This window comes from Muntiacus reevesi, chromosome 8, assembly GCF_963930625.1.
Source record: "Muntiacus reevesi chromosome 8, mMunRee1.1, whole genome shotgun sequence".
Lineage (NCBI taxonomy): Eukaryota > Metazoa > Chordata > Mammalia > Artiodactyla > Cervidae > Muntiacus > Muntiacus reevesi.
This window is the reverse complement of record NC_089256.1, coordinates 24,476,952-24,497,955: the sequence shown is the minus strand read 5'-3', so window position 1 is coordinate 24,497,955 and position 21,004 is coordinate 24,476,952. Positions and strand designations below refer to the sequence as shown.

General features: G+C 56.5%; 1 protein-coding gene across 1 annotated transcript in view; it reads left to right on the top strand.

Annotated features, from left to right (window-relative positions):
• The window catches only part of ITGB2 (integrin subunit beta 2), a 31,083-nt gene extending 16,844 nt beyond the window's left edge, over positions 1-14,239 (top strand). Inside the window, exons 4-16 of the mRNA XM_065942359.1 lie at positions 2,546-2,726; positions 3,708-3,878; positions 4,052-4,293; positions 5,169-5,324; positions 6,328-6,423; positions 8,227-8,316; positions 9,031-9,171; positions 10,627-10,814; positions 10,906-11,150; positions 11,325-11,544; positions 11,729-11,931; positions 13,415-13,581; positions 13,749-14,239. Of these exons, the coding sequence (XP_065798431.1) occupies positions 2,546-2,726; positions 3,708-3,878; positions 4,052-4,293; positions 5,169-5,324; positions 6,328-6,423; positions 8,227-8,316; positions 9,031-9,171; positions 10,627-10,814; positions 10,906-11,150; positions 11,325-11,544; positions 11,729-11,931; positions 13,415-13,581; positions 13,749-13,811 (2,163 nt within the window). The 3' untranslated portion in view covers positions 13,812-14,239. The remainder of the gene's footprint in view (positions 1-2,545; positions 2,727-3,707; positions 3,879-4,051; positions 4,294-5,168; positions 5,325-6,327; positions 6,424-8,226; positions 8,317-9,030; positions 9,172-10,626; positions 10,815-10,905; positions 11,151-11,324; positions 11,545-11,728; positions 11,932-13,414; positions 13,582-13,748) is intronic.
• The last annotated feature ends 6,765 nt before the right edge of the window (positions 14,240-21,004 follow it).

Below are 21,004 nucleotides of genomic sequence, written 5' to 3'. Positions count from 1 at the left end.
TGCAGTCACAGACCAGCTAGCAAGTCCCTCCTTCAGGTGGGTTTCTCCCTTCCCTCCTGTGAGCTTCTCCTTTGCATCTGAAACGCAGTTAGGTTAAGTTGCTTCTGAGCAGATTCCATTTTAGGGATTTCTTCCCTCCCCGTTCCTGTTAATTTTATTTCCCTAATACTTAAAGTGGGCTTCCCAAGTGACTCATGGGAAAAGAATCTGCCTGCCAACACAGGAGATGCAAGAGATGCAGGTTCTATCCCTGGATCAAGATCCCCTGGAGGAGGAAACGGCAACCCACTCCAGTATTCTTGCCTGGAGAACCCCATGGACAGAGAGCCTGGCGGGCTACAGTCCATAGGATGACAAAGAGTCAGACTCGACTGAGCCACTAAGCATGCTCACAGGCACGCAGCAATTAAAGCACTAATAGGGTTTCAAAAGTGAAGACAGTGCAGAGGCAGCTCAGGAAGCACCACCCCTCTAGTGGCCACGCCCCTTTAGTCTGGCCCTGCCCCCTGAGCTCTCAGGCCTCCATGTTGGTTGTTCAGGGGCTCGGTCATGTCTGACTCTGTGACCCCATGATCTGCAGCACGACAGGCTTCCCTGTCCTTCACCATCTCCCGGAGCTTACTCAAACTCATGTCCATTGAGTCTGTGATGCCATCCAACCATCTCGTCCTCTGTCGTCCCCTTCTCCTCCTGCCCTCAATCTTTCCCTGCACCAGGGTCTTTTTTAATGAGTCAGCTCTTTGCATCAGGTGGCCAAAGTATTGGAGCTTCAGCTTCAGCATCAGTCCTTCCAATGAATATTCAGGATTTATTTCCTTTAGGATGGACTGGTTTGATCTTCTTGCAGTTCAAGGGACTCTCAAGTCCAACATCATAGTTCAAAAGCATCAATTCTTCAGCTCTCAGCCTTCTTGATGGTCCAACTCTCACATCCATACAGGACTACAGGGAAAACCATAGCTTTGACTATACACAACTTTGTCAGCAAAGTAATGTCTCTGCTTTTTAATATGCTGTCTAGGTTGGTCACAGCTTTTCTTCCAAGGAGCAAGTGTCTTTTAATTTCATGGCTGCAGTCACCATCTGCAATGATTTTGGAGCCCAAGAAAATAAAGTCTGTCATTGTTTCCACTGTTTCCCCATCTATTTGCCATGAAATGATGGGACTGGATGCTATGATCTTAGTTTTCTGAATGTTGAATTTTAACTCAGTTTTTCACTCTCCTCTTTCACCTTCATCAAGAGGCTCTTTAGTTCTTCACTTTCTGCCATAAGGGTGGTGTCATCTGCATATCTGAGGTTATGGATATTTCTCCCTGCAATCTTGATTCCAGCTTGTGCTTCATCCAGCCCAGCATTTTGCACAATGTACTCTGCATATAAGTTAAATAAGCAGGGTGACAATATACAGCCTTGATGTACTCCTTTCCCAATTTGCAACCAGTCCATTGTTCCATGACCGGTTCTAACTGTTGCTTCTTGACCTGCATACAGACTTCTCAGGAGGCAGGTAAGGTGGCCTGGTATTCCCATCTCTTTAAGAATTTCCCACAGTTTGTTGTGATACATACAGTCAAAGGCTTTCGCGTAGTCAATGAAGCAAAACTAGATGTTTTTCCTGAGGTCTCTGGCTTTTTCTATGATCCAACGTATGTTGACAATTTGATGTCTGGTTCCTCTACCTTTTCTAAATCCAGCTTAAATATCTGGAAGTTCTCAATTCATGTACTGTTTAAGCCTAGCTTGGAGGATTTATAGCATTACTTTGCTAGCATGTGAGATGTGTGCAATTGTGCAGCAGTTTGAACAGTCATTGGTATTACCTTTTGGGATTAAAATAAAAACTGACCTTCTCCAGTTGTGTGGCCACTGCTAAGTTTTCCAAATTTGCCAGCATGTTGAGTGCCTCCTATCAGGCCTCCCGTCTGGTTGTTATCCCCTAGTCTCCCTCTGTGGGAGGAAGCTGGACCCACCGATGTGGCCCCTTGGCTCTCCCTGCTGCATCGACATCCAGGGGGCCTACATGGGGGCAGAGTGGTCATGAGGAAAGTGCCCTGGACCCAGGACCCCCATGCTCCCCCCTGCCTTTTCCTTCTGATCTGCTTGGCCCAGAGCCCTGGCCTCTATTCCCAGGGTGCCTGGGCGTTAACTGGTGGGCCAAGAGGGGCACCCGTGTTCCCTCAGGACAGAGCCTCTCCCTCCCAGCAAGACACTGCTGAGGAAGGGGTTGAAAACCTGGGCCAGATGCTCGATGGGCCATGGAGGGTACCCATGGGTCCGCCTGGAGCTGAGATACTGGCCCTGAGCTGCTTCCACTGCTGGAGGCTGTGGGGAGAAGCCCGCTGGCGCCAGGCTCTCCTGGGACTCCAAGCCTTGTGAAGAGGCTGCCCAGCACCCCCCATCCCCGCGCCCCCCCCCCGCACCCCCCCCCGCCAGGGACCTCTTCCTAAACAGCGGGGCGGATGAGGGGGTCAGCCTGTCACGGCACCCACAGCGTGGACTCCCATATCTTCTCTGTGCTACCCCTGGCCCCTGCCTCCCCCAGAACTTCACAGGGCAAGGGGAGCCCGACTCAGCTCGCTGTGACACACGGGCGCAGCTGCTGTCAAAGGGCTGTGCCGCTGATGACATCATGGAACCCAGGAGCCTCGCTGAGACCGGGAGGAGCCAGGCAGGCGGACGGAAGCAGCTGTCCCCCCAGGAAGTGACGCTCCACCTGAGACCAGGTAGGCTTGGCTGGCTAGGGGTGGGCCAATCCTGATGGCGCGTGTATCCACGTGTCCCTGCCCCAGGAAGATGTCCCAGCACCCCGCCTGCAGCCGGCGCCTAGTCTTGCTTTTAGCACTGAGTTCTGCGTCCTAAAAAAGGGAAACTAAACCATCTGGAAAACACTCCTCTATCCCTCCCTCAGAAGATGAGCTATTTTTGGCTGAGTGAAGGCTCTGATAAGGCCTGTAACCTAGGAACCCAAGTAAACCTTTGAATCAGTGTTGCCCACCTGACTTGACCACATACCCAGGTTTAGGACACAGCTCCCTGTTAGCGCTCCAAGAAACACCCTCAGGAAGGTGGCATGGTGGAGCAGCAGGGGGTGATGGTGGACGGGCCTGGGCAGGGCCGGGGCAGCCACATGGGGGAGCTGATGCTGGAAGGCGGGCTGGCAGAGGGGACTTGATTCATCATGGCTTTGTCAAGCACCAGCTGTGTGCCAGGCACCTACCTGAGAGCTGGGGACACAGGCTGTTTGTATCGACAGGAAACAAGTCATAACATGTGCAGGCAGTGATTAAGACGATGAGGAGCAGAAGCCGGCAGGGCTGTGATTGAGGAAAGCGGGGGGTGTCCCCAGGATGGCCAGGGAGCCCTTTTGGGCACAGGACAGGTTTGCTTAGCGGCTGGTGGTAGCGAAGGCCTTGCCAGGGAGACCCAGGGAGATCCAGGTGGATCTGAATCTCAACAGTGCTAGATAAACAATGAGCACTTTTTGTATCTTCTTGTATCCAGCACATCTTGTATCCAGATGGTCTTCTATGTCAGTGCGCTTTACCTGAAATCGGGATCTGAGTAGGCACCCTGCATCTTATCCACCAGCCTCAGAGAATGGGGGAGTCCTGAGGGTTCTGAGGCGTGCACAGGCAACAGTGCCCCCGAAACCCCCCACCCCCAGACCAGGTGGTGCACCCTGACTCTCTCCCAAATCCTGGCAGGTCAGGCAGCTGCGTTTAACGTGACCTTCCAGAGGGCCAAGGGCTACCCCATCGACCTGTACTACCTGATGGACCTCTCCTACTCCATGGTGGACGACCTCGTCAACGTCAAGAAGCTGGGGGGTGACCTGCTCCGGGCCCTCAATGACATCACTGAGTCGGGCCGCATCGGTGAGGCAGCTACTCCTTCTTCCCCCGAACCCCCAAGCCCTGGTCCCAGCCACCTCTGCACCCCTGTATCCTGAAGGCAGGGCGCCAGGCCCCTCCCCACGTGCCGGGCCTTCCTCCCTCATGCTGGTAAGAGGTAAGGAAGTCAAGGCTCACGGCCCCCTACTGTCCACCAGGTTTCGGGTCCTTTGTGGACAAGACGGTGCTCCCCTTCGTCAACACACACCCCGAGAAGCTGCGGAACCCCTGCCCCAACAAGGAGAAGCAGTGCCAGCCCCCGTTCGCCTTCAGGCACGTGCTGAAGCTCACCAACAACTCCAAACAGTTCGAGACAGAAGTCGGGAAGCAGCTGATCTCGGGGAACCTGGACGCCCCCGAGGGAGGGCTGGACGCCATGATGCAGGTGGCCGCGTGCCCGGTGAGGCTTCATCCTGAGCAAACCACCTGAAGCCCAAATACAAGGAAATGACCCTGGGAAGCAAGACCCCTTTGCCGCCCGATCCTGGTAGTCCCCCTACTTCCAGAGCCCCTCAGAGAATAAGGGTGTCCTGGCCAGGCTCACCCCCAGCTATGTGGATTCAGTGTCAGTGCCGGCCACCCCCTGGCCGCTGCTGACCCCTCCCCACGTGGTCTTGTCCCGCCTCTGTATCTGTGACGTTACAGCACATCGGTCCCGTTTAGCCACGCAGTCCTGTCGCCTTCACAGATGGGATCCCAACCCTCCAGGCACTCTGGTCCCTGGGCACACCGCCCTGCCTCATAGACCCACACTTTCATGTCTGTGTGATTATCACGGTTCATGTTGCGTGTTGCTGACATGCCCTGGCTCCATCACCCCCACACACTGACACTGAGGTAACCCAGTGTCCATGGCCGCTTTCCTCTGTGTTGGCAGTGCTTTTCCACTGAGATAAACATTTCTAAGTATTTTTTCTTCTTTGGGAGCATCTCCTTAGGAAGTGCTCCCAAGTCTGAGCTGACTGGGCATGGAGCATGCAGTGTTCAGATGTGAACATGCATTCCTATCCCCTTGGCGTCCCACACCCGCCCAGGCAATCAGGGAGGCTGTCACCCTGGAGACACTTCTCAGGATACGCCGGGCGCTGGAATCTGCAGCAGACACGGGACCCTGAGTTGAGCAGCTGGGACCTTCTCTGGTCCCCATGCTCCCTAGAAGACCCAGATGTTGGGGGCACACGAGGCCCCCATAGCAAGCTCAGCCTCTGTTCCTGCAGTCTGTGGGGGCCCTGCTGGGTAAACCGAGGCGGGTCACTCCCACCATCTCCTTGTCAGGAGGAAATCGGCTGGCGCAATGTCACCAGGCTGCTGGTGTTTGCCACGGATGATGGCTTCCACTTTGCGGGCGATGGAAAGCTGGGTGCCATCCTCACCCCCAACGATGGCCGCTGCCACCTGGAAGACAACCTGTACAAAAGCAGCAACGAATTTGTGAGTGCAGGGTCCAGGGGTGGGAGGTGGGAGGCTGTGGGTCTGTCCCAGGGGAGCAGGGGTGCAGACTCACTCCCAGCCTGGGGTCCAGAGGGCGGGAAGGGGCCCTCGCTCCCAGGGAGGCGCTTTGATGGCACCAAGAGGGCAGAATTCCCTGGCCTGCTGGCATTGTAATCCTTGGAGCTGCAGAGGATTTCAGAGATGGGACTCTTGGGGCCCTCCACCTGCAGCCTGCAGACTTGAGGCGGGGGGGGGGGGGGGGGGGCAGCTCTCAGGAGCCCGCCTGGGGCAGGATGAATGTGACATCTGAGGTTCCTGTGAGCATCTGTCTGAAACCGTACATGAGACGGCTATGAAAATAGGTGCCACTGTGCTGCTCCCCGCTGGCTCAGTGCATGAAGAATCCACCTGCGAGGCAGGAGACACAGGAGACGCGGGTTCGATCCTTGGGTTGGGAAGATCCCCTGCAGGAGGAAATGGCAACCCACTCTGGTATTCTTGCCTGGAGAATCCCATGGACAGAGAAGCCTGGCAGGCTACAGTCTATGGGGTCACACAGAGTTGGACACGACTCAGTGACTAAGCGCATGCTGGGGGGCAGCGTCTGTGATCTCAGTCCCAGCGTTTCCAGAGGGGTTTTCCCAGTGCCCTACAGCTCAGACGCAGCAAAGTACTGCTCACTCATCTCCACATTGAGGGTCTGTGAATCGTTACTTGCTACTGGACTTCTTTTTTGGTGCATTGATCAAGAAGCACACCACAACTTTTAATATTTTCTTGAGTGTATTTCAGTATTGTCTGTTTCCCTCCTAATCCCATTCTCTCCCTACTAACCCCATTCTCTTACGTGTTTGCAAACATCACTGGGAACAGCCCCATCACAGCGCAAGCAGGGCGGAGCCTCTGCGTTCTGGGCAGTCACTTCTGCCTGTAGGAGCAGACGGGTGGCCTGGATGGCTTGTCCCCAGCCTCAGGGCCATCTGACCGGGGGTCTCCTCTCTAGGACTACCCATCGGTGGGCCAGCTGGCACACAAACTGGCAGAAAGCAACATCCAGCCCATCTTTGCGGTAACCAAGAAGATGGTGAAAACATACGAGGTAAGTGGGCTTAAGCAAGCTGGCAGGACAAGGTGTTGCAGCTGAAGAATGACAAAACTGGGGTGATCAGACTGAGTGCTACTTCCACGCTGGGTGTGCTGGCCAAGGCCAGGAGGGCGGCCCCAGGCAGTAAGCACTGCGGAGGAGGAGCTGACAGGTCCTTGTGGCTCAGTGATCGTGCTTTTGCTGCAACATAGCAAACCCTTCGAGTCTGCAGGTCCCATTCTTCACATCAGGAAAAGTTCCTTGTTTTGTGTTCACATGTATTTGCACATCAGCACTTCTTCTCCCCTCTGCCCGTCACTGGAGGGCTGTTTTACTTGCTGTCTTGTGTTTCCGCCTGCTGGGTTCAGCGTGGCGGCCTCTCTGGCTGCGATGGGCTGTGGGTGCCTCCTGGCCCCTCTCCTCCCCTAAGTCCCAGGCTCCTTCCTCTTGCCTGTGACCTGCTGTGCCTCTGTGGGACACTTGCAGGCCCAACAGTGGGACCAGACATACCCACCGTCAGCATTCAGGGCCCCACCTCAGGCACAGGATGCAGGGGACACCGAGGGAGGAGAGACAAGTGGCCAGGGGCGGGTGGTGGGAGCTGGCCAGACCACAGGGACAGTGCAGGGCTGATGGCTGGGTGCGGCCGAGAGACCACCGTCTGGACAAGTTGCCTGAGCACCGGCAGGTCAGAACCTCCAGTCGCTGTGTCCCCGACTGCATTACCGGACGCGGCAGTCTCTCCTCACCAAGTGGCGGCATGGGTCCCAGCACTTTGCTTTGAGGAGCAGGAGCCGTGTGCCAGAAGGCAGTGTGGTGAGAGGGCAGGAGCTGGAGATGGAAGACATGGACCCTGGACCCTGCTCCCCGACAGCAAGGACGAGGCCCCGGGCAGTTGCAGGCCTCGCTGAGCCTCAGCTTCCTGACTCCCATTCCTGGGGCTCCCAGAGGGTCCTAGGAGGCTCAGGGTTTGTGTGGGACCCTCCTCAGTATATGTTTCTGCTCTGAGTGGAGAGCAGGTGGCTGGGAAGACTTCCACCTGCTCTCCTGCTCTTGAGCTAGGAGCTAGGAGCATCACCCACTTGGTGATGGAGGTTCAAGGTGGGTGACCAGGTTGTGATGGTCCTCGTGAGCCACAAATGGAGGGGACTGGACTCCATTCCAGGGCATCACAGCAGGATTGGGGGCAGGGACATGACCCAGCCCTCCGCTCTGCAAGATAAAGTGATGGTGCAATTTCCTGTGAAAGATAAGCAAAGCTGGGGGGAGGCGGGGGCAGAGGGCACAAAGAAGCAGAGGGCAGAGGCGGGGGCAGAGGCTGGCCCCAGGCTTGCCTGCATGACCCGGTGCTCCGGCCTGCCTACCCAGAGGTGTACCTGGACTGGGTGTGGCCCTGCCTATCAGAGTCAACCGGCATGCTGTTATTTAACGCAGCCATTGTTGAAGTTATGTCAACTCATGCACACGCTCGATGCATGGCGCTTCCTGACTTTATGCCACATTTTATAATGACCTGTGCCCCTGGTTCGTTTGTGCCTGTCACATCTGCGAGGTGGGGCGGGCCCCTAGCTGTGGCACATCTTCCCGGCTCTGCCCTCAGTGACCAGCTTGAAATAGACCAGGGGGAAGTATTTATACCAAGTAAATGTCTGCCCACACAACACTGACCATGCGCACAGTAAGAAGTCAAGTGGGGGTTGTCTGGGCCATCTCACCAGCAGGAAGGAAACCCCTGGGGGTGTGACAGAACTGGGTGGACACTGAGGCGTCCTTGGCCCCGTGGTTCTGGCCACAACCACCTGTGTTCTGCCCTGACAGAAGCTGACGGAGATCATCCCCAAGTCTGCAGTCGGGGAGCTGTCTGAAGATTCCAGGAATGTGGTGGAACTTATCAAGAGTGCCTACAATGTGAGTCCCTGGGCAGTCAGCAAAGACAGGGTTCCCCCCCCCCACAGGTCAACAGGAGGGTGGTCTGGTGCGGAGAGCCCCGGCCTTGCCTGGGCCACCCTCAGGCGCCTCCCCGGGGCAGTAATGTCCTCCATGGTTAATGGTGCGGTAGGTGCCACCCCAGGCCCTCCTGCACTTTGCTGGAACACGAGCACCAGGCCCTCTTACAGCCGCAGGGCCTGAGGGCCTCACAGGCACAGCTCGCTAGGGACACCAGGAAGCGCTGGTGGCGCTGGGTGAAGTCGGAGCCCCGTGGGGGAGCGCCGTCTGCTGCTCCTGCCCTTTGGAGCCCTAGGCCCCAGCAGGCCCTCCCAAACTCCAGGTGCTGTCCGGGGGGGCTATCTCAGCTCTCTGCATCTATCTCTGTGTCTCTCTCTCTGTCTGTCTCACTCTCTCTCATTCACTTAAACAGTTTTTCCAGCTCCTGCCCTGTGCCAGGCACTGGGGTTTCAATGGTGAGTGGACAGTTGAGCTCCCGTTCTCATGGGGCTGGGACCTGTCTCCACATCCGCACCCTCCACTGGCCTGTCTTGGGGGGCATGATATGGGCAACTTGGCACCCATAGAGCTCTCTGTGGATGCATGGTGGGTGGGGGGGATGAGAGGCATGCCAGCTGTGGCCTGGAAGGGCCAGGGCAGCAAGATGAGTCTGATGGCGCCAATGTCTCCCCACAGAAACTATCCTCCAGAGTCTTCCTGGATCACAACACCCTCCCTGACACCCTGAAAGTCACCTACGACTCCTTCTGCAGTAACGGGGTGTCGAAGGTGGACCAGCCCAGAGGGGACTGCGACGGCGTCCAGATCAACGTCCCGGTGAGGTTCCCTCCCAGCCTCTGGAAGGGGCTCCCCTGGGACAGCAAGAGGGTGTGCTTTGGCCAGCAGCCTACGGGGGATCAGCTAGAGGTTGGGCCTGTCCACCTTCCGTCCAGTTCCTTCCCTTTAAAGTCCACAAACGCTGTGGCCTGGTGTGGACAGACCCCTGACTGCAAGGACTGCAGCGCCCCCTGGGGGCAGATGCTGGGCATAGCACCACACACCTAAAGAGGGCATTCCTTCCCTTCTGGGCATTTGCTTTGGTTTGATTTTCCTGATTTTTGTGTTTTTGTTTATTGTTATTATTGTTATGAATTTATTTATTTGGGTGTGTCAGGTCTTCATTGTGGCATGTGGGCTCCCCAGTTGTGGCGAGCGGGCTTAGTTGACCCTTGGCACATGGATCTTATTTCCCCAACCTGGGATGGAACCCAAGTCCCCTGCATTGGAAAGCAGATTCTCAACCCCTGGACCACCAGGGAAGTCCCTGTATTCTTGTTTTTTGACAAAGACATTAAAGCAGGGGCCACACAGATGATTACAAGCAGGCAGTGAGTTATTTCTCTAATAGTTTAAATTTGTCATGACCAGGAATGATTAAATGTTTTCTTTCACCAGCTGTGAATTAATATTCAGCAAAATACTCGCTTTTATTTCTGAATGACATTGAAATTATTTTAAATATGTGATTTAAATGCATGTGAATTTTTGACTGAAACGTCTGCCCCTCTAACTGGGGGATCCATACCCAAATGCACTCAGTGTTGACTGCCTGATTCCTCCCTGATGTTTCCTCTCTGTCCTCAAGTACTGGGTGGAGACTCACTTACGTTGACCGGCAGTGAGGCTGAGCAGGTGCTCCGTGAAGCTCCCTGCAGGCTAAGCAGCAGAGCAGTGTGGGTGGGGGGCACTCTGCGCTGCCGGCTCAGTTCTTCTGGGGCTTTCAGGCTCAAGATATACCGTCACAGGCAGAACCTAGGACTTCCTGTGGTATTCTGACATCTTAGCCTCCGGGCTTCAGGACAAAATACCTGGAGAAAATATACATCATTTATTAATACGAAATCACTTTAAAATCCATTTAAGAGATGCGTGATTAAAAAAATTCTAAAGACACCTCCTGTGCAAGTCCAGGCCACCTGAGGATGGTGGGTGGGGGGAGCTGGGTGGGGGTGCATGTTCCAGCATCTCTGAGTTTCCAGCTCTCATCTTCTTTTCCCTCATCTCCCTTCCTGAGCCCTGGAGCCACCTGGAATGTCCGTGTCCTTCCCCTCTCCCACCTCCATCCAGTCCCTCCCCGGCCCAGCAGAGGCAGCACCCTACCAGCCTGCTAGCGGAGGATGGTGGCCTTCACCCTTCTAGGCTGTGCCCTTGTCCATGTTGCCCAGAGGAGATCCGAGCAGGGTCATGACCCCGGGGTCCAGTGCTCACCTGAGCTCTACTTTCCCATGACAGATCACCTTCCAGGTGAAGGTCACAGCCACCGAGTGCATCCAGGAGCAGTCCTTCACCATCCGGGCGCTGGGCTTTACGGACACGGTGACCGTGCGGGTCCTCCCCCTGTGCGAGTGCCAATGCCGGGACGCGAGCAGGGACCGCAGCGTCTGCGGTGGCAGAGGCTCGATGGAGTGCGGCGTCTGCAGGTGAGGCCGCCGCCCCGCCCCGCCCCGCCCCCGAGCAGGCGCCTGGAAGCAGGGCGCGCTCGCCGAGGGCTCTGACCCCGCATTCCCGCAGGTGCGACGCCGGCTATATCGGGAAGAACTGCGAGTGCCAGACGCAGGGCCGGAGCAGCCAGGAGCTGGAGGGCAGCTGCCGCAAGGACAACAGCTCCATCATCTGCTCGGGGCTGGGGGACTGCATCTGTGGGCAGTGCGTGTGCCACACGAGCGACGTGCCCAACAAGAAGATCTACGGCCAGTTCTGCGAGTGCGACAACGTCAACTGCGAGCGCTATGACGGCCAAGTCTGCGGGGGCGACAGTGAGTGCTGGGGGCCGCGGGGCCCTCGGCCGCACGGGGCCGGGGGCCTTGGCCAGGGCGGGGTTCGGGAGAGGCTGAGTCCGAGGCGGCCTTGTCTTTCAGGGCCGGGACGGGGGAGTTCGGGCGGGGCGGGGGCGGGGGCGGGACTGAGTCCGCGGCCGCGCTGTCTTCCAGAGAGGGGGCTCTGCTTCTGCGGCACCTGCAGGTGCCAGGACCAGTACGAGGGCTCGGCGTGCCAGTGCCTGAAGTCCACGCAGGGCTGCCTCAACCTGAACGGCGTCGAGTGCAGCGGCCGCGGCCGGTGCCGCTGCAACGTGTGCCAGTGCGACCCCGGCTACCAGCCGCCCCTGTGCATAGAGTGCCCGGGCTGCCCCGCGCCCTGCGCCGGCTTCGCGTGAGTGTCTGCCGCCCCACCGGGCTCGCACCTGCTTGCGGGGTGGGGAGAACCACTGCCCGGCCCCCGGCGCGGGGCCGGGGCGCGGGCGGCCCGCCCTCCCCAGAAGGTCCTGCACAGACCCGCGTCTCCCGGCGGCCACTCCTCCCAACCCCGCCGGCGCTCACGCCCCGGCTCCCCGCAGCCCCTGCACCGAGTGCCTGAAGTTCGACAAGGGCCCCTTCGCCAAGAACTGCAGCGCAGCGTGCGGGGAGACGAAGCTGCTGTCCAACCCACTGCCCGGCCGCAAGTGCAAGGAGCGCGACTCCGAGGGCTGCTGGATGACCTACACCCTGGTGCAGCGCGACGGGCGGGACAGATACGACGTGCACGTGAACGACACGCGCGGTGAGCCCGGGGATCGGGGGACATCGGGAAGGGTCCCCGCCGCGCCCTCACTCCCCGCCCCAGGGCCCCGCATCTCTCAGCCCGCCCCCTGCCGCATCCCCACCGTACCCCGCCCCCACCTCATCTCTCAGCCTGCCGGGGTCATATACGCGGGCGGGCGGTGGGCTGTCCCACAGTAGCGCTGCCCCAAGCTGAGCGCGTCTGGAGAGCGGGTCCTGAGAGCCGAGCGGAGGGGACCGTGGGGACCTCCAGACCCAAGTCCAGCCCCTGCCCTGGAGGGGCCGGCAGAGCTGCTGCTGTCTTCCCCAGATGCCCACTACCCACCAGTCACCCGGCTCTGCCCACGACCCAGAGACCAGCGCAGTCGTCATAGGTCCCCCCATGACACAGGCTGGGGACATGTGAACAGGTTCTGAGGGACAAAGACTCCAGCTGGGCCTGTCTCTGAGGTCAGAGGTCAGAAGATATCTCTAAGGAGGACAGTTGCAGACAGTTGGAAAAGGTCGGAGGTGCTGGGTTGGGCACTTACTGGAGCCCTGAGAGTCCAGGGGAGCCTTAGGTCTCTTCCCAGACATGAAAGGAGGCTGCCAGCAGCTTTCAGAGGAGCACACGGCTTTCACGAGCCAGACACACACCTGGGAAGGGCCACTGCCCGGTTCAGGCACTGAGCAGGGCTGGGTTGGGGTCCTGGGGCTCTGTCATGCAACTCTGGGCAGGATCAGAAGTGACAGGTGACAAGTAGGGGCAGAGGGCAGGTCAGTTTCAAGGAGGTACGTTGAATGATGATGACATTGCGAGAGGAGGGACTTAGAGCCACAGACGCCTGAGGGGATGGGTGTAAGGGCTGGAGCAGCAGCGCCCAGAGCCTTCTAGACACCAGATCTGAGTGCCCCTCCCTTCCCACTCAGTGAGGCTGAGGGTCCAGGCACAGGCTTCCAGGCCAGCCTCCAGGGGTGATGAACGAGGGAGCCCCTCAGCCAGGCAGACAGGGAGGGGCTCGCATCGAGTCCTGTGCCTTTGTCGGCAGCCAGGGTGGGCATGTTGCAGTCTAGAGACCCCTACCTGAGCTCAGCAGGAGGCTGGGTGCAGCCCCCTTGGGCACTGGGACCCCGCCTCCCATTCCAAAGGCTGCTGCTGTGAGTCTCCCCGGGAATGCCTGCATGAGGAGAGTCCCCCCTAAACTCTGATACAGTGTGATCCGAGTGGGAGGCTAGAGTCTGGCCCTGTTTACTGGCAACCCGGACCCCCCTTTCCTTCTCTGTAAACAAGGACCCTCTCGACTTCCTTGGGAACCATGGGGCCTGGCCTTGTGCTCAGCTCTGGGCTCTGCTGGGCTGGGGGCTGGGGCTGGGGCTGGTTTGCTTACTACCTGCCACAGAGATCTGGCAGTGGGACCTCGACATCGTGCAGGGACTGGGCCGAAACCTGGGGCTTGGGAGCTGGGGCAGTCTTGACACCCCATTTGTGCATCTCCTTGCCTTAGAGTGTGTGAAGGGCCCCAACATCGCTGCCATTGTGGGAGGCACCGTGGCGGGAGTTGTGCTGGTCGGCATCCTCCTGCTGGTCATCTGGAAGGCCCTGACACACTTGAGCGACCTCCGGGAGTACCATCGCTTCGAGAAGGAGAAGCTCAAGTCCCAGTGGAACAACGTGAGTGGCCTCAGGGCCCCCGCAAAGGCCCACCTCCTACCCTCCAAGCCGAGGCGTCCCCATCTCCCACCCCTGAACCCCGTCCACCCCCAGTGGACACTGTTGTGGCCCAGAGCCCAGCGTCTTCCTCTCTGTGCTGACAAACCACCGTTTGCTTTTCTCACCAGGACAACCCTCTTTTCAAGAGTGCCACCACAACAGTCATGAACCCTAAGTTTGCCGAGAGTTAGGGGTGCCTGGTGAAGACAAGGCCTTCTGCACCACCCAGATGGGACCACCCCCTCTCCACGTCCCCTCCAGCAGGCCGACCATGACCCCGCTGTCTTGTGGACGTGGCTGATGATGCTTGACAACTCCACTATTAACCAAAAATGCACTGCTTTTCCTGCCCCAGAATGATGGGCGTGACCAGATGATCCTATGGGCTTATGGTAAGGGCCAGCCTCCCCCTTGTTGTCAATGACTTTTGATAGCAAGTCAGACAAGGAATTGCCTACATTTTGTATGGTTACACACCGGTCTTTTGTAAAAATTAGCACAGCAGTCTGATGAAGAATTATTTATATGTGAACTTCTCAGGGTATGAAGTTATATCCCCTTGGTTATGCTGCCCCCCAATCAATAAAAAAAAATCAATAAAATCTTCCTGTGCAGAAGCTTCCGTGGGAACCAGGCTCTGCTCCTCCCTCACTGCACTTTGAGGGTCCACGCAGTCTCTGGGCCAAGGCGTAGGGTTCTCTTTTTCTCCTTCCTCACCTGTTGCCCATGCAAGCCTCTCTCTGTCCCTACCTGGGTCCCCCTCATAAGCAGCTTTGAGAAGGAGAAGCCGCCCCCCACCCCAAAGGGGGTCCCATTGAGGTGCCTGAGTGGGGCTGAAACAAAATGGGAAAGTGGGCGTCTGTACCCCACTCCGCTATCTACACCTGCTCTCACCTAATGATGGGACAGAGTTTGAGTGTGTTTCTTGTGGGCTGTTTTCTAGAGTGACCTGGAGGTCATGTTGACCGGATGTGTGATGACAGCATTGGGAAGGTCCCACTGTGATCACCAAGATCTGTGTGTATCTGCCAGTCTCTGTAGGCTTGGTGTGGGTCAGGGTCCAGGTGTGGCCAGTGAGAGCCCGTGAGGATGGGGCAGTCCTTGGATCCCAAGGAAAGGGCCGTACTCCTGTAAGCTAATATTTTCTGGGACTTCCCTGGTCACGGAGTTGGGAGTCCGCCTGCCAGTGCAGGGGACACAGGTTCCTTCCCTGCTCCAGGAAGATCCCACATGCCGAAGGGCAGCTGAGTCCATGTGCTGTAACTACTGAAGCCCAGGCTCCCTAGAACCTGTGCTCTGCAACAAGAGAAGCAGGTACACTGCAGATAGAGAGGAGCCCCTGCTCAGGGCAACCAGAGAAAGCCCTTGGGCAGCAGCAAAGACCCAGCACAGCCAAAATTGAAAAAACAAAAAAATACATCCTCTGAAACCCTGCCGGTGCTGGCTCTCTTCATGTTACACAGACCTAAGAGAGGCAGACAGATGTTGAGTATGGAGTGCGTGTTTGTGAATATATATTCAAATGCATAGACATAGTTTCATATTATATTTGCCCTTATTTTTCCCTAAAATATATAATTCTTTATTAAAACCCCAGCATAATGCTTTGTTAAAAAGAACATCAGTTCATTCAAACAGCACTTACGGAGTTCTGCCTTTGCCAGTCACTGCAGAGAAGATTGGAGAAGGCAGTGGCACGCCACTCCAGTACTCTTGCCTGGAAAATTCCATGGATGGAGGAGCCTGGTGGGCTGCGGTCCATGGGGTCGTGAAGAGTCGGACACGACTGAGTGACTTCACTTTCACTTTTCACTTTCATGCATTGGAGAAGGCAGTGGCAACCCACTCCAGTGTTCTTGCCTGGAGAATCCCAGGGACAGGGGAGCCTGGTGGGCTGCCGCCTATGGGGTCACACAGAGTCGGACACGACTGAAGCGACGCAGCAGCAGCAGAGAAGATTGAGCAAGGAGAGACGCTCACTGCCCTCACGGAGGTACACGCAGGATAGCCTCCCTGCTGGTGTGAAATGATAAAGGATGCACGCTGAGATGGAAGGGCACATGGTCCAGACCTGAGTTCAGTCACTCAGTCGTGTCCGACTCTTCGCAACCGCATGGCCTGCAGCACGCCAGTCTTTCCTGTCCTTCACCATCTCTCAGAGCTTGCTTAAACTCACTGTCCATTGAATCAGTGATGCCATCCAACTGTCTCGTCCTGTCGTCCCCTTCTCCTGCCTTCACTCTTTCCCAGCGTCAGGGTCTTTTCTAAAGACCAAGGTTTTAAAGAAATAAAACTGCCCACGTCGTCCACCAGGTGGCAGAAGAGGGAGGTTGCCTGTACAGGCGCCTCAGTAGACGCGGGTTCGATCCCTGGGTCTGGAAGATCCCCTGCAGGAGGAAACGGCACCCCACTCCAGTATTCTTGCCTGGAGAACCCCTTGGACAGAGGGAACTGGCGGGCTACAGTCCGTGAGATTGCACAGAGTTGCACGCGATTGAGCACCCACGCACATCTCGACCACTAGTCGAGTAGGTTATTTCTGCCGCTAGTAACCTGCACTGCCGCCTGCTCTCCTGCAGGGGGCGCTCCCCCTCCCATCTAGGGCCTCTGCCGCCTCGCTGTCCGGCCGCCAATCACAGAGCGTGGCGAGCCCGGGCGCGCTCCCGCCTCGAAGCCTTCGCTCCAGCGCCCGGGCGTCTCTCCTTCCTGCCCTGTTCATAAGTACGCAGGCTTAACACAGAGCAGCCGAAGGTCAACCTTCTACCTCCTTCGTGGTGCCGCATCCTTCTGCGGCCAGGAGTGTGGTTTTCCAAAATGTTAAAACCCGATTGAACAACATGGACTCTCTTCCAGACAACGCTGGGCCGCGGGTCATGCCAGCTCCCCACCTGGTTTATGTGGGTGATTGTGCGTGTGTCTGGTCTTGACCTTACCCTCCCTGCCACCCTGGCAGGCGAGCCCCTCCTCACACCTGGTCTGCACACTCAGGGGCCCCACTCCAGCCCCCAGGCCCTGCAGACGCCCCCACCCCCACCCCCCAAAGTCAGACAGGCAAGTCCGAGGACGTCTGGCACCTCCCCCAAGAGGCTGCTTCCTCTGGGGCCCCCGGGGTGCGGCCCCTGGGTGGGGTCCCCCTGCCCTTGCTGCGCATCGGCGTCTACACAGACAGGCAGTGGTGATCTTATTCCTCCCTCTGTCTCACAAGGTGCAGTCCTCTCTGGACGCCCTGACCCCTTGGTCCCCAAACCCCCAGCTAAACCTCCTCCTTCCGCAGCACAAGCCTGTGGACCAGCAAAAAGTACAGCTGGAGCCTCACCCTCCAGATCCTATAGTGTTCTCCTTCACTCTGCTTTAAACACGGATTTAGAGACTCAGGTAGAATCACAATCCTACCTCGCTTATATAGGCAACTCCACGGATGTTTGTTTCTAGACTGTGGGTGCATTTCAACCAGCTAATTTTGTGGGTTTGTTCTATCCTTTAACAATGACACCTCCATCGTGCACCATCCTATCTCCTTAGCCCTGTCCATCCCAGCACTGATACTACCTGGGAAGGAGCTAGATGCTGCTAGGGACACAGGTCAGTGGGGGCCCTCCCTCAACCTCTGCCGCCTGCCCCCCCCCCCCAGGGGGTTGTGCTATGAAAAGCTCTGAACCATGGCAGAGCAAGCACACAACCCAAGTGGAGAATTCAGGACCGGGTTCCCATACAGGCAGGTTGTGACCCTCGGGAGGTGGCCCACATGGGGGGGGGGAAGCCGGGGGGGGGGGGGGGAGGGTATTAGAATGATGTGGGAACCTGGTTCATAGCCAGGCCCAGTGACCAACTATCTAGGGTGGCCTGGAATGTCCCGGGTTTTTTTGTTTTTTTTTTTTGGCCGAGCCACATGGCATGCGGGATCTTAGTTCCCCAACCAGGGATGAACCTGAGTGCCCTGGAGTGGAAGGTCGGGGTCCCAACCACTAAACCACCAGGGAAGTCCCAAGGGATGTCCTGATTTAACCCTCAAATCTCCTTATCCTGGGAAATCCTGCGGTCTGGGCAAGTTTGGACAGTGGGCCACTTCTGCTATCTGTGTTTTCCCACACAACCAAGCAATTAACTCAGTTCCCTGAGGACTCTGACCAGCGTCCCACAAATTTCACTCAATTCTGATTCCATCTGCCTGGAGATCTCACAGATATAAGGGCTCAGTCGCACCAGACCACCCCCATCCTTGCCCGTCCCAGGTCACCTGTGCTTCTGATGGACCAGCTATTGCTCAGAGACCTGGTTAACTTGCCAGAGGGGCTCACAGAACTGGAAAACAATTTACTCACTAGATGACCAGTTTATTTTTGTAATGAATGAACAGCCAGAAGGGCCGCAGGGTTTCCGCGCTCTCTGAGCCCACTCTCCTCGCCCTGGAAGCCCCCCGAACCCTATCCTTTTTGGGTTTCTATGGCGGTTCTGTTGCAGGAAAGGGGACCTGCTTGTGTAACCCTCAGAAATGAATTGTCTGAGGAGACATACATGCTAACAAAGCAAGAGACTTTATTGAGAAGGGACACCCAGCCGGAGAGCAGCAGGTTAAGGGAAGCCAGGACTGCTCTGCCATATGGCTTGAAGTCTCGGGTTTTATGGTGATGGGAGTAGTTTCCTTGTTGTCTCTGACCAGTCATTCTGACTCAGGGTCCTTCTTGGTGGCCCACGCATGGCTCAGCCAAGATGGTACCAGTGAGGAAAATTCTGGGAGATTATGGAAGGGCATGTGGTCTAGTGACCTCTCTCCTTTTGATCTTCCTAAATTCTTCTGATTGGTGGTAGCTTGTTAGTTCTGCATTCCTTACCAGGACCACCCATTGTACGCAAATGGTTACTCTCAGGTCTGGCCAGGGCAGGCAGTTTTGATTGGTGGTTCCCATAATAGTTCCATTACATAGGCCTAGGCATGGTTGATCACATCTCTCTGGCCCTTCTCCCCTCCCTGGAGGTTGGACTACCAAGGGGACTGGAAATTCTCCTGGCAGCTGGCCCCCATCCAGAGCTACTTTCCGAAGGTCACAGCATGAACAAACTCTGATGTGGTTGAAAGGGTATTGTTGTGAGTAACCAAGACACACCTTTATCACTCATCACTCAGGAAATTCCAAGAGTTTTAGGAGCTCTGTGGCTTGAACAGACATATATTTCTTATTATGTCAAAGTATCACAGAATCCTCGGGGTCCCAAGCAGACCTGTGAAGGGACACGTGAAGAGGGCATCGGCTTTCGATCCCTTTTGTTCAGTTGCAAAGTCTTATTCGAGTCTTTGTGAACCCGATAAGCACGCCAGGCTTCCCTGTCCTTCACTATCTCCCTGAGTTTACTCAAACTCAGGTCCCTTGAGTCACCTACTTTTATTTTAAACTCTAACTGCTGAGGGCCTCTTACTGTTGAGACCTGGGACCTAGGCAGGTGAGGAACTAGAATAGTGGATGCCTTTGAGGCAGGAGATAGATGCCGCCCCCACCAGGGTAAAGCCATTGGACATTCTTTCCCTGTAAACTGAAACTACAGGATGAGATTAGCAGGACAATTAAAAGAGGAAGCTGGGCCCTGCCCAGACCACAGATCTTTCACTCCCGAAGTCAGGAGACCTCCCTGACCACACGTGCTCAGAAAGGCTCCTTAGAGGTCAAAGGGGAGTGATATCATGGGATGGTCTACCCATATGCCTTTGTGATAGAATCCGTCTAGGCTGAGAGATGTGTGCATACACGGGAGGGCCCTGAGATATACCCAGAAAGAACTGAACTAGGGAAACCAAAATGACTGGTCAGAGGAAATCCGGAAGAAATGCCTCATAAAAGTAATCCAATCTGCCACGAGGGAGCAAGTCTGCATCTCAAGGGCTCTCCCTCTGAGTCAGCCTGTGTATCTCTCTACCTGAACTGTATCTTGTGTGTCTGTCCACACGTACCGCACTCCTGTGTGTCCACCCACCCTACCGTACTCCCCTGTGTCTACCCACCTGTACCGCACTCTTGTGTGTATACCCACCCATATCACACTCCTGTGTGTCCACCCACATGTACAGAACTCTTGTGTGTCTACCCCCCATACTACACTCTTTTTCCTCTTAGCAAATACTTACTTCACCTCTTTCCATCTCTATGGGCATTCTTCTCAGCAAAACTAAAGGGCCAGGGCCTTGGTCACTGACCACTGGTCTAGTGGCGAGGATCTGGTGCTGTCACCGCCATGACCTAGCCCGTCTCTGGCTGAGAGCCCAGGCCCCCGCCCCAAACCTCTACAGACTAAGGCTCCCTGAGATCACCCCATCACTGCCTTCCAAGGAAGCATGCAGCTCTGGGGCTCAGCCGTCTTGTGCCTGGGGAGCTTTCAACACCTGGCGCATCAAGTTCTAACCTCTCTGCTGGTGGGCACATATGCGTGTGTGTGTGTGTGTGGTCTCTGAGCGCTGGCACTGCTGCTTTTAAATGGACCTGGTGGGGTGAGGTTGGCTGAGGCCCACTGGCCCAGGGCCACACTTCTCCATGGCTGGGGGCTTGGATGGCAGGCTCAGCTTCCCTGAGAGTCTGGCAGGTGCAGATGCTGGGCTGGGTCCCTGACCTGCTGAACCCGATGCTCGGGGGCGGTCTTAGGCTTGGAAAGCCAAGTTTTAATAAGTCCTCCCTGTGATTCGGATACATTCTTTAATCTAAGTACAGTTGGGTGAAGCAAGTCAATGGAGGTCTAACTGTGGATCTAAGGTGACTCTGTGGGGGGCTACAGGTGATGCCTCCCCTCCAGGAGGAGGCTCAGAGGGATCATCTCTCCTGCTGCCCTGCTCTCTGCATCAGGCTTCCCAGGAAACCAGAGGCCTGGCTACAGGGAGAGACCAGACACCTCTTCTGCCTGCCTGAGGAGGAAGCCTCCCCGGCCTCTCATGTGGGGCCTGGCTGGCTGGTCCCCTGAGGAGCCTGAAGGAATTTGAACAGTAGACTCAGCTGCACTCAGTCCATTTCCTGTTTTTGTGACTTATTTCAGCTACTCTCCAAATAAGCCTTTTGAAGTGTTTCCACCTTGTCCTGGTAGGATGGAGACCCCAGGAAGGAGAGTGGATCCCTGGGGTGAACCCTGATGTTCAGGCCCAACCTGCCTCCCACGGCGTGACCTGGGAAAAAAAGTTGTTTTCTGCCTTGTCAAAGTGCAGGTGGAGGACTTCCCTGGCTGTCCAGTGGTTAAGACTCCACACTTCCAATGCAGGCGCTTGGGTTCCATCCCTGGTCAGAGAAGTTCTGCATGCATGCCGCACAGCATGGCCCTCTAATTTTTTTTAATAAAAAAATCAAGAGGTACTGGTGGAGGGGTCCCTAGCTCCCCCTTCCTGTCCCTGAGAGGAAGTGCTTTGAGGATC